The following is a 17,619-nucleotide window of genomic DNA, read 5'->3' as shown; positions in this document are numbered from 1 at the left end:
ATCCGCAAACCAAACAAACTTCTCAACTTAGAGCCTGTTTGGATGGGCTTATGCCTATAAGCTGTTTGCAGCTTATAAGTTAAAAAAAATAAGTTGGGGTAGTCTAACTTATTTTTTTTTTGGCTTATAAGCTGTTTTCAGCTTATAAGCTGCTTTAGATAAGCTAAGTCAAATGGGCCCAATTATTTTTTTGAGCTTATTTTAAGCACAAAATGACTTTAAGCTGGTCAGCCAAACATTCAAAAAAGCTGAAAACAGCTTATAAGCAACTTATAAGCAACTTATAAGCCAATCCAAACGGGCTCTTAGACGTTGTAAAGTGAGACCCGAAGCCGGATTTTCGGGTCGGGTCGTTACTTGTTAACTCTCAACTACTACTCCCATATAAATATCTTACCATTACCTTTGTGGCCTTTTTTCTTCATTTTCACACACTATCTTTGTTTTTTTGCTCTCTCAAATCCCTAAAAGCGCACATCAAATTCGATTATTCTCCATCTTAGTTTATGAGGTAACGATAACGATTTATTATATATCTCTATCTCCTTATTTAAGCCAATTTTTTTCAATTTGTTTTTATTTTTTTGGTTGATGTGTAAGTAATTAGGTATTACGATCTGATAATTTGTTATAGATTTGCGGTATTAATGATTGTTTTATTTTTTGCTTTTGTGTTTGATGTGTTTTTCTTAGAAATCGATCTACTTTTTGGTAAATTAGGGCTTTTTTTTTAATGAGGAAAGTGATTAGTAGTTTAATTATGTTTCTCTTGTTTTAATATTGTTTTTCATGTCGAAGTTATCATTTTTTTTTGTTATATATGTATATTTATAAAATTATAGAGGTAAAAAATTTTTTTAACATAAGAATTGTGTGTTTGTATGAAAATAATTGAAGTGTTAAATTTTAACCAGCTGTTAATAGGAAGTTACTAGGTAAATTAGGGCTTTTTTTTATGAGGAAAGTAATTAGTAGTTTAATTATGTTTCTCTTGTTTTATTATTGTTTTTCATGTCGAAGTTATCATTTTTTTTTGTTATATATGTATATCTATAAAATTATAGAGGTAATTTTTTTTTTTAACATAAGAATTGTGTGTTTGTATGAAAATAATTGAAGTGTTAAATTTTAACCAACTGTTAATAGGAAGTTACTAGGTAAATTAGGGTTTTTTTTTTATGAGGAAAGTAATTAATAGTTTAATTATGTTTGTCTTGTTTTAATATTGTTTTTCATGTCGAAGTTATCATTTTTTTTTTTGTTATATATGTATATCTATAAAATTGTTGAGCTATTTTTTTTTTTTTTTTAAACATAAGAATTGTGTGTTTGTATGAAAATAATTGAACTGTTGAATTTTAACTAGCTGTTAATAGGAAGTTACTTGGTAATAGTTTTTCATGTCAAAATTAGCATTTTTTTGTGGTTATATATATATATGTATATATTGTACAGAGTTTTTTTTTTTTTTTTTTTTTTTTTTAAAACATAAGAATTGTGTGTTTGTGATGCTTTTGCTTGGACAAAGGGTTAATAATATCGGGCGAATATGACGTGTCATGATGTGAGTTTGTATGAAAATAATTGAACTGTTAAATTTTACCAGCTGTTAATAGGAAGTCACAAGGTAATAATAGTTAAGCATATTTGCAGTATGTAGATTAAAAAAAAAAGAGTAGAATGCTTGATGTATTTATCAATTTAGGATTTTTACGATATGATTTTGTTGTTGATTTTCAGTACGAATGATTTTATTATGCGGCTGTGTGCTTTGTATTTGTGTTTTATGCGTCTGTTTGAGTGTTTAGTTATAAAATTTTCTCATAAATCGATGTATGTTTTGGTCAGTTAGGGCTTTTTTAATTCCTTTTAACATTCGGAAGATCTATTTTATGAGGAAACATATTAGAACCACGTTGTATTTAAGCTTCATTTTGAGAAATAAAAAGGAGCAAAAACCAGAATGAAAAAGAGTCGTTTACAAGGAAGAATCTCAGCTTAACTAAAACAAATACTATACATTTTTGAAGAAGTTATAAATTATTTTTATCAAAGCATCGATCTTTTCCTTCATGGACTAACTGATATGAATCAATCTTTCTTTTTAAGTGGCAACATGACTCCTTCACAGCCTCCATAGTCAATTTACTTTTTAATCTAAAAATAGACAAGAAAGGTTGAGATAAGGATAGCGTGGAACCCTTTCTGATTGTGCGACTTAATGTCAAATAAATAATAGGCATTTTGTACATTTGTTAAAGAATATACAGCACCAGAAGTGCAAGTGTCAATGACTGCTGAACTAGTATCTCTGCTGAGTATAAATTACAGATACAAGTATGTGTATGGTGTAGGTTGATTATGTAAAGGAATGTGTCCATGCTCGTTTTCTGATTTTTAATACTTTCTAGTAGTCTTTGGTTGAGGTATGTTAATCCACTGTAGTACTTGTCTGCTGTTGGTTTTCCGGGAACTTTCTTGTTTGTATGTTGCAAGCCAAAAAGATAGAAACTTCTCCTCCTAGTTTCGTCGTTCTGTGTTAAATTTTTGCACTGTAGGCAGTGGCTTTTGTGGAGCTTGTAGCTATGCTGTCTGCTGCATAGTCTGTGAGATTGCAGTTTTATGCTTCTTTTCCTTATTCCTTTATTAAACTTTTGTTTTTTGGCTTTGGAATGACAGCTCAAAGGAGAAGCCCACTCTCGGGTAAGGTTTCTTTTTCTGTTTTGTTCTCTCGCGTCCCTATTTCTTACTGTTATTATTTCTGTCCGCTATTCATTGCCTGTCCATAAGAATTTGTTGATTTTGTCCTATGATTACAGTGGTACGCGGATTAAGACCCGCAAACGGAATATTGCAGCGCCGCTGGACCCTGCAGCATTTGCTGATGCAGTGGTCCAGATTTATCTGGATAATGCTGGTGATCTGGTAATTTGGATATTTAATTTTGATCACCAGCGTTATACTTCTTTCTTTGTCCATTCTATTATGTTAATGCCATTAAGACTTGGTGATCAATCTCAATTAAATGTTTGATGCGGGTAATACTTGGGAACAAAACTCAACCAAATATTTTATTATGCACAGGAACTTGTTGCTAAGAACCTTGAGTCTTCAGATCTCAACTTCTCAAGATATGGTGATACCTTTTTCGAGGTAAATACTAATACTATATAATGAACTTATAAGATTATCATCATACAGGACCTTTGTCGCTACTGTCCTCAAGGTGCATATACATAGGATATAATTGTAGGTGGATGAAAAGTATCTTTTGTTGGTCCTATGGAGTCTGACTTTTTTTATTTAGTTTATTTTTTGAGGTCTTATTTTCCTTGTGTTATGAAGGCTGCTTTCGTATAAAATTTTGATACTAGTACAGCAGTGCCTGTTGTGTTATAGGAGGTTTTATGTTGATACTTTTTTGTTATTACCTAAGTAGATCATATACCGCATTGAGCTGTTGGAATTTGCTGCAGTTAAGCATGTCATACGTGCTTATCAAGAAGATATCTTGTTTGTAAACGTGTTTAGTGTTTAAAATGTTTATTGTTGCATGGATGATACGATGTCAATTACCACTCTCCCTTTGCTGTGTCGTCGGTGCTTCTCTTTAGTATTTCATCTTAACATGTGGTGTTGTGATAGGTTGTCTTCATTGGAGGCCGTACACAACCTGGAACAGTTAAACTTGATGAAGGGGAGCGCCACCCTTACTCTGTGATTGAGTGTGAACCTAAACGCGAAGCCATTTTGCCATCTGTCATCTATGTACAGAAGATATTGAGAAGAAGGCCGTTTCTTATAAAGAACCTTGAAAATGTCATGCGGAAAATGTTGCAGTCATTGGAGCTCTTTGAGGAAAATGAAAGGATTAAGCTCTCAATTTTTACAGCCCTTGCTTTTTCCCAGAAGCTATCAGGCCTTCCCCCAGAGACTGTTCTCCAGCCATTGCTCAAAGACAACCTTGTCGCCAAAGGGCTAGTTCTCTCTTTCATCACAGACTTTTTCAGGGAATATCTGATTGACAATAGTATTGATGATTTGATCTCGATCCTTAAGCGGGGTAAGATGGAGGATGATCTTCTTGAGTTCTTCCCCTCTACTAAGAGGACGCCTGAAGCTGTGTCTGAGCATTTCACGTGAGTAAATTTCGAATTTAAAACTTATATGAATTATAGAGCTGTGTAGGGATGTGTAGTGGAAGAGACTGTGAAGTGGCTTAGCTCTTTCTTTCATTCACACCCTCCACCACCTTAGCTCTGTTCTTTTCCCATATACCCATAATATTCTCTTTTCTTTTCATTAATATTCCTTTTACTTTTTTCATCTTTTAATATTCTTTTATACTATGTAACTCAAATTTCTGTAATATCACCAATCAATGACACTGTTTTATTTACATGTTTAATTCGTCTCATAAAGGACAAAAATAAAATTTTACTTTATTTAATGAAATAGTTGGCGTTATTTATCATAAATAATTTGATTGATAATGCTAAAGAAGTAGTTTTTTGAATATCTGTCCCACTCTGTCCACCTAGAGTTCCATTGCTGCCCTGCTAAGGCTTCATCAACCCCCTCTGACAGGCCCCGTTGCCATATTTAGGGCTGACGGAGTTACTTTAACCTATCATTGCCATCATTTTACTGCTGCTGGTGATTGATAGTTTTCTTATTTAGAATGATCCTTGTTCCTGACCTATTCTTTTTATTGTTAGTGCTAACTCTCATTTGTTAATGAAACGGATACCATATCTTGAAGAAGTGTCTGGGTGTCGCGTCCCTAAAACCCCCTCCTGCGAATATAAGAAAGAATACAGGGCATTTTTTCATATTATGTTAATGGTATATTTCTAAGCTTGATTTAAGACGCACGATGAAAAGATATAAGTGAAGTTGCCCATCATCATCCCATGCTTCTTTTTTTTTTTTCCTGGGGTGGACAGATGGGAATTTTTTTTGCTGCTTAAGTTGTAGTATTTATGTTTTATAATTTTCCTCATGCGATGACAAACAAAGAAATAAAGTAAATGCATTTGATTAAGGGTCAAAGTGCTTTGTATATAATTTAAGAAATTTGAGTGGAACCCAGATATCAGACAACGCAAATCTATTGTTCCTAAGATTTTACCTGCAATGCCTCTTCTTCTGAATGCTTTTTCCTTCAGTTCCTTGATTACGGTCCCCCCCCCCCCCCCCCCCCCCTCTCCTCTTTATTCTTCGGTTAAAAGGTCTTGTTATGTTATTGGCCGCTTAGATGACTTTCTTACAAAGGTTACATGCAAATAAATTGAGAAGGGCTGCTTCCTAGATAGTAGGTATAACAGGAAGTATTACCTTCTTCATGACAATCAAAGTAGCTAAAAGTGGAACATATGGACTGCCGTTTCCATTTTGTATATTATAACTTGCTTTAAAAGAACATTGTTTTTTTTTTCTTTCGGTTAATTTTTGAAGCTGTCAAGGGTACTGAAATGTGGATTTTGCAACTGTCTGTCTGTCTCTTACTCGATAAATCTCTTGTTGATTGTTTGTGTAAAGAGTTGTGTCATTGGTTGATGAGACTTCTAGTTAGAGCTTCATCATTAAAGATTTAATCTTGATGAAAAATTGGAGAAATTGTTTTGGGTTGGATATGTTCCCCTTAAAATGGGGGACAAGGTAGATAGAGGATCTCATGACTTGAGATTTAATTGGACAGAGTTTCAAGTTTTACTGCAAGCTATTTTTCAGCTAGTGTCAGGACAATAGGGGTTCGTATTTGGTATACCTTTTGGTCCTGCTTAGAGCATTCTCATTTTAAAACAAGGCACTTGCCTGTATTTTCCCGGCGCTATGCCAGCCTACTGTTATACTCCTACTGACAACACTTAGTAAAACTGAAAATATGATGCAAGGCAAAAGTCCTATTCTGGACTCTCTAGGTGTTCAAATTGAACAAGTGAGAATAGTACAATCATTTGTTTTTTCCCTTTTTTGGTTGGCCAGAGAGTAGGGGTGGTGGGGGTGAAAGGAAAGAAAATGGTCATTTTATTCAAGCCATCTAACTTTAGCTATGTCTTATGGTATATGGACTTTCTTATTTCAGCAAAGCTGGCCTTTTACCTTTGGTGGAATATAATGATAAGAAGATATTTGAGGTGAGGCTCAAGGAAATGAAATCTACATTAACAACTCAGCTAGCAGAAGAAGTTGCTATCTCTGAAGTCATAGAAACTGTGAAGCAACACGTCAAAGATGCCAAACTACCAGATATAGAGGTTGTGCGAATTTTGTGGGATGTCTTGATGGATGCTATTCAATGGTCAGGAAAGAACCAACAGCAAAATGCTAATTCCGCTCTTCGCCAGGTAATTAACATTTAAGTCAGTTACAAGCTTCATAATGTAGTTTATTGAACCGGTGGGAGTATGTGTTTCAGAATAAAAAAACACAGAACTTGTGAGTGTAACCAACTTATGGTAACATATAATGAAGATTTTTTTTTAGCTACTTCCTATATAACAATGCACGAGCCACATAATGCACTGCCTTAAACTGTGTGCATATCTTTCTGATAACTGAATGCTGCTTGAAAAATTTAGCCGAGTTTATCCGGTTTCTCCTGGTTTTTCCTGTTCTAGTTACAAACTTATGTTGTATGGCAAAGTGAGCTGATCACAGTTCACGTGCTAGTGGATTTCGAAACAATAAGATAATTCTTGCTTCAAGCTTGTAAAAAAAAAAAAAAAAAGCATTTGTTGTGATTATTGCAAAAAGGTTGCTCGCGTGTGTCCTTTCCCTTCTAATTTATCTATTTTTGCTTTATTCCATACGATTGTGCAGATAAAAGATAACTTCTACAAAGTAAGGTGTGATTAGTTTTCTCTTGTGGAATTTGGTGTCTAAGTAATTGTTCATATCATGCCTACTGGAAAGATTCATTGGAAGTGTCAGTCGGCAAAACATAATAGGCTTATTATGAATACTGTACCTGATTAGCTAATTATGCTTTACCTATGGAAATATGTCTAGGCATCGACAGTGTTAGTGGGCTATGTATAGGCTACCATATTCAGTATTAGCTGATCATGAAGTCTACTGTTTACTTCATGACGGGATTTTCCCGCCATTTTTGGCAATTTAGTCTTGCTATCAGCTGCGCAAGTGAACTTGAAATATTGGTGTTGAATGCAAATAGCTAACACGACACCTTGCAGCATCTTTATCCTGTTTTAGCTTAGTTTTGTTCACATGTTCAATTGCATGGCTTAGTGGATTTAGTAGTTTGTCCAAGTAGATAATGCTTGTTCTTCTGTTATTTGGTTACTTATAACATGCATGCATTCTGGCATGTAACATCTAGCATGTTTATATGCGTTTCTGTTTAGCAATTTGTGTCTTTGTAGTAAAATACAGATGTAGTAGTTTAGTGTTGCGCTAATAGCATATTTCCCCTTTGTCTATAGATATTGTTTCAAAATTTTGAAATAATACTTGGAGCTTATTGCAAATAAAATAAGTGTGTTTGTCAAATTGGCCCATCATTTCGACTTCAAACCTGAAATATGGAAATCTGAAGTTTAAGAAACTAGTTTTAGGAGTTTTCAATTTTTTCTTTTTAATTTTTTCCCTCACAAATCTTCAACTGTATTTTCATGTCCAGACACAACTTCAACTTCCAACTATCCTTTTTACAACTTAACTTCAAACAATATTTTTTTTAGATTTCAACCAATTCATGTTCAACCACCTACTTAGTCCTTCATGTGTGTCTTGGAAAGCAACTTAATCCTTTATATTTGGTTTTCCTCTACTTAGTCTCAACTGTTCATGATATAAAGTTTGTCATATACAGCTGACTCCAACTTTTTTATGATTGAAGCATAGTTAATTGATTTTGTCATAGACTCTAGAAGGTGGTAGAGCCGATCAATTCTTCTTTATAGGTTCTTTTGTTCGAGTTGGGTAGGGAGAGGGTGTTTTATTATCTAGAAACTTGTCTATATCGAATTGTTTATTCTTTTGTGACTAAGATAAGTGCAGCTTGTACGAAGAAGTAATGAAGGTTTGCCTCTATTTCAAGTCTCGGAACACAATTGTCTGACTTGTCTAATGTTTCGTCTGGTGCAGTCTAATTAGTAATTACGTCATACATGAATGCTTCTGTATTTTCTCTCTTGAAACTGCTCAGATGGCACTCAGTTGCCAAAGTTTTTGTTGCTTGTACATAATCGTTTGTTCTCTTCTTCTTTTCCCTTTTTGTCTAGGTGAAAAAATGGGCGGAACTGTTGAATACTTTCTGCACCACTGGAAAGCTTGAATTGGAACTCATGTACAAAGTCCAAGTCCAGTGCTACGAGGATGCTAAACTGATGAAGCTGTTCCCTGAAATCGTAAGGTCTCTTTATGACCAAGATGTGCTGGCAGAAGATACCATTCTTCACTGGTTCCGCAAAGGAACAAACCTTAAGGGCAGGTAAGCATGTGTTTCTTCTAACTTTCTTTGGCCAAAATAACCGGAGAGACTCGCTCGGATGTTAGAGTCGTGTGGAGGGTATTGGGATACCATTGACCCTTATGGGTTGGGTGGGGTGTTGATCTTGTCTGTCTTTTCCTAATGTTGTTACTTGTCTTAAACAATGTGGCAGGCAAAACTTTGTCAAGTCGCTGGAGCCCTTTGTGAAATGGCTAGAGGAGGCGGAGGAAGAGGAATGAATTTCTTGTGAAGTATCATCTCCGTCTAGCTCACCGTTTCTGCAACTTCTTTTTTCCTGGAGAGTAGTAGTTACATTCCCTGTTTGAAGATTTGAAAAGAATAAGAAAGACCTCTGAATATTCTCACCACATTTGACACTTTGTTATGCTGCTTGATGTTTAAAACATAATCTGTATGGGTTTGCTTCCCTTGGATCTTTATTTTCATATATTCGTGTGAATCAGTCTTATTTTCTCGACTAATTTTACTAGGTTCTGTGAAATAACGACAAACTGCGCTATGGTGTTTTTAAGGATAATCATTCTATCAACAACCAAGCTTGCATTAGTAAGAAAATGTTAGTAGGAAGAGGAAGAAAATTGAGCTGATCTGCCTATTTGCTAGTTGATGCATCTCAGCTCATTTGGAAAAAAGTAGTATTTGTTTTCAAATTGAAAATTGCATACAAAGTTGGAATTGTTTTCGATTTTTCGTAAGTGATTTGGAGTGAATTGTGAAAACAGCTCTTGGGAGTTCTTCGAATACTAGAAAATTATAACAATTTAATGTCCCCACAATTTTTTTTTAACTAATTGTTATCTTAAGTTACTCATAAAGGGATTGAGATTTGATTGTCGAGGCCTTTTAGAACATTACATTTTTGGATTATTCCTATGAATTTCCCATATTTATATCTCAATTTTTTTTTTCTACTTTGCTTCCGCACCTAATATTCCAACTCTAAATTTGGGATCTCCCAAACTCTCTTGTTATTTAACTCCTGATTAAATAATCGAAGTGCCTGCAGGAAGCCCAAACGAAAAACAAAGGAAGAGCCAAAAAAAAAATTGGCTCTTCATCATAACATGCTTTTGGAGTCATTTCAGGCGACACTTTCTTGAAAGATTGGTAGAAACAGATAATGGAAACTATAACCAAGCAATAGATCAATATAAGGCCTACTTAAAAAGGATCAGGTGCAATCTAGTAAAACTAATACGCTCACACATATGGCCTAACTTAAATAAGGAAACCTTCTACACAATGTGAAGACTGAGGTCAAAAAAATGCATCAACGAAATTAGCTTTGTACTATCTAGTACAGGAAAACAATAAGAATGCACGAACAGAGTCTAAAAGAATATTAAATATTTTAGCAAATTCAAACTCAAATTATACAAAACGTATTCTTGCCACACCATGGGTGTGTTTGGTATGGATGCTTTCCAATGTTCGGTTGGTCAAAAGCTTTGGAAAACATTCTCTAGGGAAACGAGTTACACAAGTTCCCGAACACACCCTATATATCTGAATATTGAGATAAAATGAATCCCCGCCGCCTGACTCAAGGCTTCAATCAGACAGAGGAAGAGCTTTACTGAAATAAATAATAGGATACAGATCCTCTTTGAAGTTATAACTGTTATGTACAAGAGAATTTTAGCCGGTTAATGGAAAAAAATTGAACTGAAGTCAGGCCCCTCACTTTATCTAATCCAATAATTCCATAGACCATGCGATCAAAATTGATGTTGACACAATCACACAACATACAAAGCCATGATGATAAACCGAGGATGCTCCACTTTTTTCCCAAGACTCAACAGGCACACTGACATGGACATGAATGCCAGCAGTCTCATTAGACTAGGTAAGGCAAGTCCGGTAAGCTTTTCCGAACCTTCATGATGCCTCAACTGCAGTTGCGGCATCTTCATCAGTGGAGGTACCATTCATTACAACCTCCTCAACAGGGTCTACATGTACAGACTCCACATCAGGTTTGTCCCCGTGGTCAATAAGCTTCTCTCTAAGTTTCGTCATAAGATCCTCCCTTACACCAGTGTTCTCAGCTAAGAAATGTTTTACAGCATCTCTACCACGAAGGCTCTGATTGTTGATACTGTAATAACCGCCACCACCTTTTGTAATGAACTTATGTTTGACTCCCAAGTCAATAAGTTCAGCTTCCTGGGAAATTCCCTTACCAAACTCAAGCTCAAATTCCGCTGTTCTAAATGGAGGAGCATGCTTGTTCTTTACAATCTTGACAACGACTTGGCTTCCTATGGTCTGTAAAATAGAGACTATCAAAAAGACTATTTGGGATAGTTCAACTCCTTGATATTCACTCATTAAAGGGCATTCAAGTCAGTAGAGCAAACATGGAACTCTCGAAAGAGAAATCTCAACAAAAGAGTGACCGAGGATATAATTATACTATCACATTACTGTGACTGCTTACTGCAAGTCTGCAAGATCACACAAACTCATTTTGGAACCAAAAGAACATACTGCTTTCCTAAAGAAAGGAAGGAGCATTCATAATAACGAAGTTTAAACTTGTGTCTGTCTACATTAAGGATGGGAACACTTGAAGCTGATTACTAAAAATGAAAAACAATATATCTGAAAATTTTGGACACTCGAAATGTCAAATTTACAAAACAGATTCCACGCTCCTACGCAATTTTGGCAATCATATTTCAGTAAGGAAAAAAAAAAAAAGGAATAAAGGGACACAAACTGTCAATCAAGTAATAATACAGGTGGTCCTGCAATCCCAATCTTGCATATACTCTAAGTCAGATATGCTCAAAAATCTTGAAGTTCTAATATCTCAAGTAACATACATACCTCTTCCCCCTTCTTGACAAGCCCAATTCGCTTAATGTTTAGACGCACAGAAGCATAGAACTTCAAGGCATTACCACCACAAGTAACTTCAGAAGGCCCTCCAAATCCCCCAAAAGTTGAAAGCTTTGACCTGACCTGAACCAGGGTGCAATTAATCAGCAAAGTTCTTTACGCCGAATGGATATTTTGCATGTCTCGATCAGAATGGAAAATACACAAGGAAATAATCATCCAAAACACAATTTAATCTTATTGAAGCATCTCTTTGGGAAAAAAAAAAGGGAAGAAACTCCAAGTCTGCAACAGAGGAAAGATGAGGGCACAATGCATGATGTGAATCTGGGCAGCCTACGACTCTTGCCTGATTTATGAAGATTAAAATGGTCTGTGATAGCGATAGAGAATGACTGAGCTTGCGGAGTGCTTGACTCATCAGTCTAGCCTGCATTGCCATATGAGCATCTCCCATTTCACCTTCAAGCTCGCCTTTCGGGACAAGGGCAGCCACCTGCCATAGAAGTCAATTGTCCACAAAAGGTTTTTAGATAACTAAGACCATTAATATAATTGACTCTGAAGCAGATGACCCTGAAAGAAACAAAACAAGAAACATGAACCAATAGTTTGAAGCTGCCTTACACTGTCCACAACAACAACATCAACCGAACCACTCCTTATTATTGTATCTACCAGACTAAGAGCTTGCTCACCACAATCTGGTTGAGATAGGAGTAAATTTGCAGTATTTACTCCAATCGTCTCAGCCAATGTTGGATTAAGAGCATGCTCAGCATCAACAAAACAACAATAACCTACAAAGAAACAAGAAGAATCATGAGTAATTTCCATGTGTCAGTTGCAATAAGCTCAGAATGCATATATCCTTTGTGTTTCGAAAGGCATTCTTGAGCCTCTCCACAAAGCAAATAAAATGCAGCAGAACCCCTAGGACTTTAGACAGATTCTTAAAGGGAAAGAACTGACATCATATCTTAAGATAGGTTATTCTTATCTGGTGCTCTCTCGGCTACTGTGTGGTGTATTTATTTAGAGCATAAAACAAAAAATTTCCAACATAGATTTATCTTGTTACACCATGTGTAAGATAGAGTATCATTCCGGTCCTCTGTGGTGCTGTCGTAGGTCTCTTCCTCATACCACGACTTATTCCCAAAGAATTTGAAAAGTTCTGGTTCATTAACGTAAATTTCAGTTAGATGAAATTCTCCTCTACCCCATTCTTTTTTGGTAACAAAATCTTATCTTTGCTTAAAACAATATAAAACCAAATCACAAATGACATTCAGGGGAAAGAAGCCCAGAGATTTTGTTCTCAGGTCCTTTTTCCACATATCCTGGTCCTAATAGATGTTGCAAGTGGAAAAGAAAATGAATGGTAATTTTTTTTTTCTCTCCTTTCTTTTTTGAGAATGCATGTTAGTGAAGTACAAAGTAGACAAACCTCCTTGTTTCTGCGCCTCTGCAATTACATGCAAAGCAAGAGTTGTTTTCCCTGAAGCCTCAGGACCATATATCTCTATTACGCGTCCCTGCACAAAAGCAAGACATAAGTTCCAATGAAGATAAGAAAGTGATAAGAAAATAACCTATCACCTAACATTGATCACAGCTATGTGTTTGTCTCTGTATACACAGATTCACATATCTAGTAAAACAGTCACCCATCTGCCTAAAGTGACAAAAATTTCTTAAATAATTTTGGTTTAAATACTGATTTTACCAGTTCTCCAAAATAAAATGTTACTCAGAAGATCATTTGCATAATATTTGGGAGTCAAGTGATCAACACTACCATTTTTATACACCATATTCGAAATGCCCAAAGAAAGAGGATACGGTTTTATGCTTTTACCTTCGGAAGTCCCCCTATCCCAAGGGCAATATCCAAAGAAAAAGATCCAGTAGACACTACAGGGACTTGTTTCAGGGATTCCGTGCGACCGAGCCACATGATGGATCCCTTTCCAAATGATGTAGTAATCTGATCTAGTGCTTGTTTCAAAGCCAAGTCTTTCTTGGACAAATTCTCTTCGCCTGAATCGCTATCTGAGTTTGCCTTTTTCTTACCTGAAATTGAGTAGAGGACAGGGAGCAATGAGCATCCAAAGAGGAAAAATTCATGTTTATTTAGAACTAAGCCTTAGAAATGGAGAAACCTTGTCACATTTGAACAGAGGACGAAAGAAAATATTCAAAATATATCAACAAATTATACATCTCTATGGAATTTGCATTCCATTTATTGGTGGACAGGCACTTAAGTGGGATATGGGAATAGAAGCTTCAAAGCCCAACTAGCAGCTTTCACGTCACCTACTTAAGTTCAAATTAAAGTGTGTTAGTATATTTGATCTAACCATCGTCAAAAATAAATATATATAAAGGACTATTCTGGATGTACAATGCAATTTCGGTAGTAATATTCCATTTCAGTTGGAAAATGCAGTCAGATGTTTGGGGCAGTGTAAGTGATCAAGGGGTAGTAACTCATGTCACGGGAGGAAACTTTGCGTTGGCCTCTATGGTAGAATCACTCGGGGGACCTGAGAGGTGGTGGTTTACCCTGCGGCGGATGTCAGCGGTTCGAGTCCGCTTATCTCCAACTCGTGAACTTAGCCGACACAAAGCTTTATGATAGCACCCAATTTTTCCTATTTGGCGGTTCGATATATATATATATATATATATATATATATATATATATATATTTGATCTACTTTTCCTTGTAGTCTTGACATTTTATAGTTAAATACTGATTTTTTTTCTTTTTAAATTAGAATATGTGAATAGGAAAAGCATTGAAAACCAAGTGCGCTATAGGTTGACCAAAGTGCAACTTGAATGAATGTAGAAGTATATCAGTAGTACTATAACCCAAGTCACAAATTTACACACCTCGAGAAGAAAAGTAGCTCTGTGTGTGTGTGTGTGTGTGTATTTGATCTACTTTTCCTTGTAGTCTTGACATTTTATAGTTAAATACAGGTTTTTTTTTCTTCTTAAATTAGAATATGTGAATAGGAAAAGGTCCAAGTGCGCTATAGGTTGACCAAAGTGCAACATGAGTGAATGTAAAAGTATATCAGTAGTACTATAACCCAAGTCACAAATTTACACACCTCGAGAAGAAAAGTAGCATAGCTGATCCGATGCCCCAAATAAGCTTCTTCTCAAACCCTGCAAATTAAGAAACAACAGCATTATTAGTCAAATGTAGAGTACACAGAGTTCGAATAAATTAGGGTCTTGATGATTTCCTCTAGTTTTTTTAATCAGCCCAGAAATAGTTAAGGGAAAAATATTGATACAGCTGCCCTCGGGGCTTTGTGTGATAAGTATGCATCACGAACTAGAATCCTAGCTGGTAAACCAAGTGTAGCATATAAGTGTAGGAGGATAGAGGACGGGCCATTAGCTAGAAACAGTGGACTTTTCTATTAACGAAAATAAGAAAAAGATGTATTTCAAGAACTCTTCTCTTCAACATAGCCAATTTATGTGCTTATCAACCTCGGTTATCTGCAATAATTACCAACCAAAATACAAGAACTAGGAGGGGGAAGTAAACAACTTTTCAGATGGAAATGTTCAAAAATAAACGCTATTTAACTCATGCTCAAAGAGGGGATGTTCCGGTTTATTTACTGAAGGATAAGGTATTCTGTGATGACTTATTTGAACGAACAATTTCTTGACTTAATCATGCTTATATAAGGTCCATCCTTTGTTGGAGTTCATGTAAGACTAATTATAGATCTGCTGTCATGTAATTATTATGCTTTTTGGTAATTTAAACTGCTGTCATGTAATTATATGTCATAACTTTGGTTTATCAATTTCTTTTATAACAGAAGCATTACCTAACATGCTCCTAACAAAAGTAGAATTACACATGATTATGTACACTGTTTATCTTTGAAGATGTTGTTAAATTTAAGGGTTTTTACAGTAACATAAAAGTTTATAACACTACCAGAATAGCCAAACCTAATTATAAAATAGTACTCCCTCCGTCCCAAAAAGACTGTCTTGATTCCCATTAGGTCAAACTAACTAATGTTCGGTGTGAATTTAGACATGGAATCTTTAATTTATTTGAAATAAAAATTACATATTTAGAAACTACATAAAAAGTAGTACCATAATTTGCAATAGTTAACGATTCAAAATATTTAGAAAGTATTTGAAAAAATATCCTTTGACTGTCCAAATTGTAACTAAGACAATCTTGTTGGGATGGAGGTAGTACTTAGTAAACACTCTGTCTAAATGGGTCTCAGTGTTGATTCAAAAACTCATCTTGCTTGTGAATCGAACAAGAACGGAAAATATTACTATCATTTCAAAATTCAACCTGAATTTGACACGCCCCGCCTCGCCCTACCCTATTTATCCTTTGCCCTGGCCCGCCCTGCCCTGCCCCGTTTACCATCCTTAAAAATACTCGGCGTCACCAGCTCAAAACTTGGAAATAGTTTCTGTACAGAAATGCAAGGGCAAGCCTGCCTATGTCCGTACTCCCTCAACCTAGCAAGGGTGTTCGACTAAACACCTTTTGCTGGAAAATTATACCGTGTAAGCATGTCAATTATACGTATTACAGATATATATTACATATCGAACCCCCTTCATATATATATAAAATTCGAACACCCTTGAAAAAATTTCTTACCCCCCACCCCCACCCCCACAAACCCAAAAAAAAAAAAATACTAGCTATGGAGCTATAAGGTAAGACTTGTATAATGATAACTCCTTTCCAAGAAAATGAAAAGGGGTATCAAAATAAACTAACTTGTGGGGTTTTACTTTCAGGGTTTAACTGTTCAAAGTCCAAACTCCACTGAAGCAAATAATGATTCTTGATCACTATAATTATTATTATTATTCTAACAGAAAAACATAACATAATATAATAACAGGGTGAAAATGAAGAAAAAAGAAGTTACATTTTTGTAGGCAGAGAGAGCAAGTTCACGGCGAGGAATAAATCTGAGCAACATCTCCACTGCAACTTCTCTCTGTTAGGGTTTTTGGGGTTTTAGAGAGACAAATATATATTCTTGTAAATGAGAGGGAAAAAGTACTACTATGCACTATGCAATAATGTTTTCTCCAAATCTTACTTTATTTTGTTTCAATTTAAAAAATATAAGGAATTGTTTTTCATGGAAAATAAGTGGGTTTTTTTTTTTTTTTTTTTTTTTGTGTGTGTGTTCGTATGTAAATAAAAGATATAGTAGGGTTCTAATAGGTCAGTTGGTTAGATACCTGAACTCTCTCCTTGTTGGTGAGAATTCCTGATATCCTGATATTGTAATCCCTTACCATTTTCATATGTAATAAAAATAATTGTAAAGAAAAAAGTAAATAAAAGATATAATGTTAAAAGTATTGTATATAATCTAGACAAATATTATCAGGGTGGGGGTGGTAGGGAAGAGTAGCCTGTTTGGCCAAGTTTATTTTCCCCCAGAAATACTTTTTTTTTTTTTGAATAAGTGTTTATTTTTAAAAAAAAAGTGAGGTGTTTGGCCAAGCTTTTGGGAGAAAATAAGTGCTTCTGAGGAGTAGCAGAAACAGTTTTTCAAAAGTTAAAAAAATAGCTTTTGCCCAAAAGCATTTTTGAGACAAATACACTTGAAAACACTTTTTAAAAATTTGGTTAAACACTAATTGCTGCTCAAAAGTGTTTTAAAATTAATTGACCAAACACAAACTGTTTTTTGCCAAAAGCTTTTGAAAAAAAAATCATTTTTCAAAATAAGCTGATTTTAGAAGTTTGGCCAAGCAGGCTATAAGGGTGGGGGTAAAGATGAGGTGCTTTCGAGGGTGAACAGGACACAATCACCATGTAATATCACTTGTGGAACTTGTTTTTCCTATTTTCATTTGGGAATTCACGTTTCTCATTTTCAAAGAACTTATTTTCTTAGAGAAAATATTTTTCAAAAATTTTAATGACCGAATATGAAAAAATTGAAAATATTTTCCTCTTTACTGAACACACCCACAGTGTTTTTAATGGCACTTTTGGGACTCATCCTGAGGTGAGACACTGGAATATATACGTTTTAACCGTGCAATGCCTTGTCCGACATAATTTGTGTGGATGTTATAATACATGTATCGCAGTTAAACACAAACTATGCCTTACAAAATCTTAATTATGTCACGCCAAAAATGCTGAAGCGCAAAAATCAAAGAACACCCCGAAACAGGGCATTTGTGCGAATGACTCATACTATAATGCAAAATCATAAACTTATGCCCCGCAAAAAATG

At 35.2% G+C, this 17,619-nt stretch overlaps 2 protein-coding genes across 3 annotated transcripts; one reads left to right on the top strand and one right to left on the bottom strand.

Annotated features, from left to right (window-relative positions):
- Positions 1–375: 375 nt before the first annotated feature.
- Positions 376–8,940, top strand: LOC132640058 (uncharacterized). The gene is made up of 8 exons (XM_060356479.1): positions 376–511; positions 2,680–2,703; positions 2,820–2,925; positions 3,085–3,153; positions 3,646–4,139; positions 6,089–6,350; positions 8,250–8,458; positions 8,631–8,940. The coding sequence occupies exons 1-8, from the start codon at positions 507–509 to the stop codon at positions 8,695–8,697; spliced, it is 1,236 nt and encodes a 411-aa protein (XP_060212462.1). The 5' UTR covers positions 376–506; the 3' UTR covers positions 8,698–8,940.
- An 869-nt stretch (positions 8,941–9,809) lies between these two features.
- On the bottom strand, positions 9,810–16,446 carry LOC132640056 (DNA repair protein recA homolog 3, mitochondrial). Of its 2 annotated transcripts, XM_060356477.1 has the most exons (8): positions 16,285–16,446; positions 14,455–14,512; positions 13,188–13,402; positions 12,777–12,864; positions 11,954–12,126; positions 11,676–11,822; positions 11,315–11,449; positions 9,810–10,750 (listed from the first exon to the last, which is right to left on the bottom strand). In XM_060356477.1, the coding sequence occupies exons 1-8, from the start codon at positions 16,336–16,338 to the stop codon at positions 10,361–10,363; spliced, it is 1,260 nt and encodes a 419-aa protein (XP_060212460.1). In that variant the 5' UTR covers positions 16,339–16,446; the 3' UTR covers positions 9,810–10,360. The 2 variants fall into 2 exon arrangements, with proteins under 2 accessions (XP_060212460.1, XP_060212461.1); XM_060356478.1 differs by lacking the exons at positions 14,455–14,512; positions 16,285–16,446 and adding an exon at positions 14,231–14,252.
- Positions 16,447–17,619: the final 1,173 nt, after the last annotated feature.

The sequence above is a fragment of the Lycium barbarum genome, chromosome 5 (assembly GCF_019175385.1).
Source record: "Lycium barbarum isolate Lr01 chromosome 5, ASM1917538v2, whole genome shotgun sequence".
In the NCBI taxonomy this organism is placed as follows: domain Eukaryota; kingdom Viridiplantae; phylum Streptophyta; class Magnoliopsida; order Solanales; family Solanaceae; genus Lycium; species Lycium barbarum.
The sequence above is the reverse complement of the archived record's forward strand: the minus strand, read 5'-3'. Positions and strand labels throughout refer to the sequence as shown.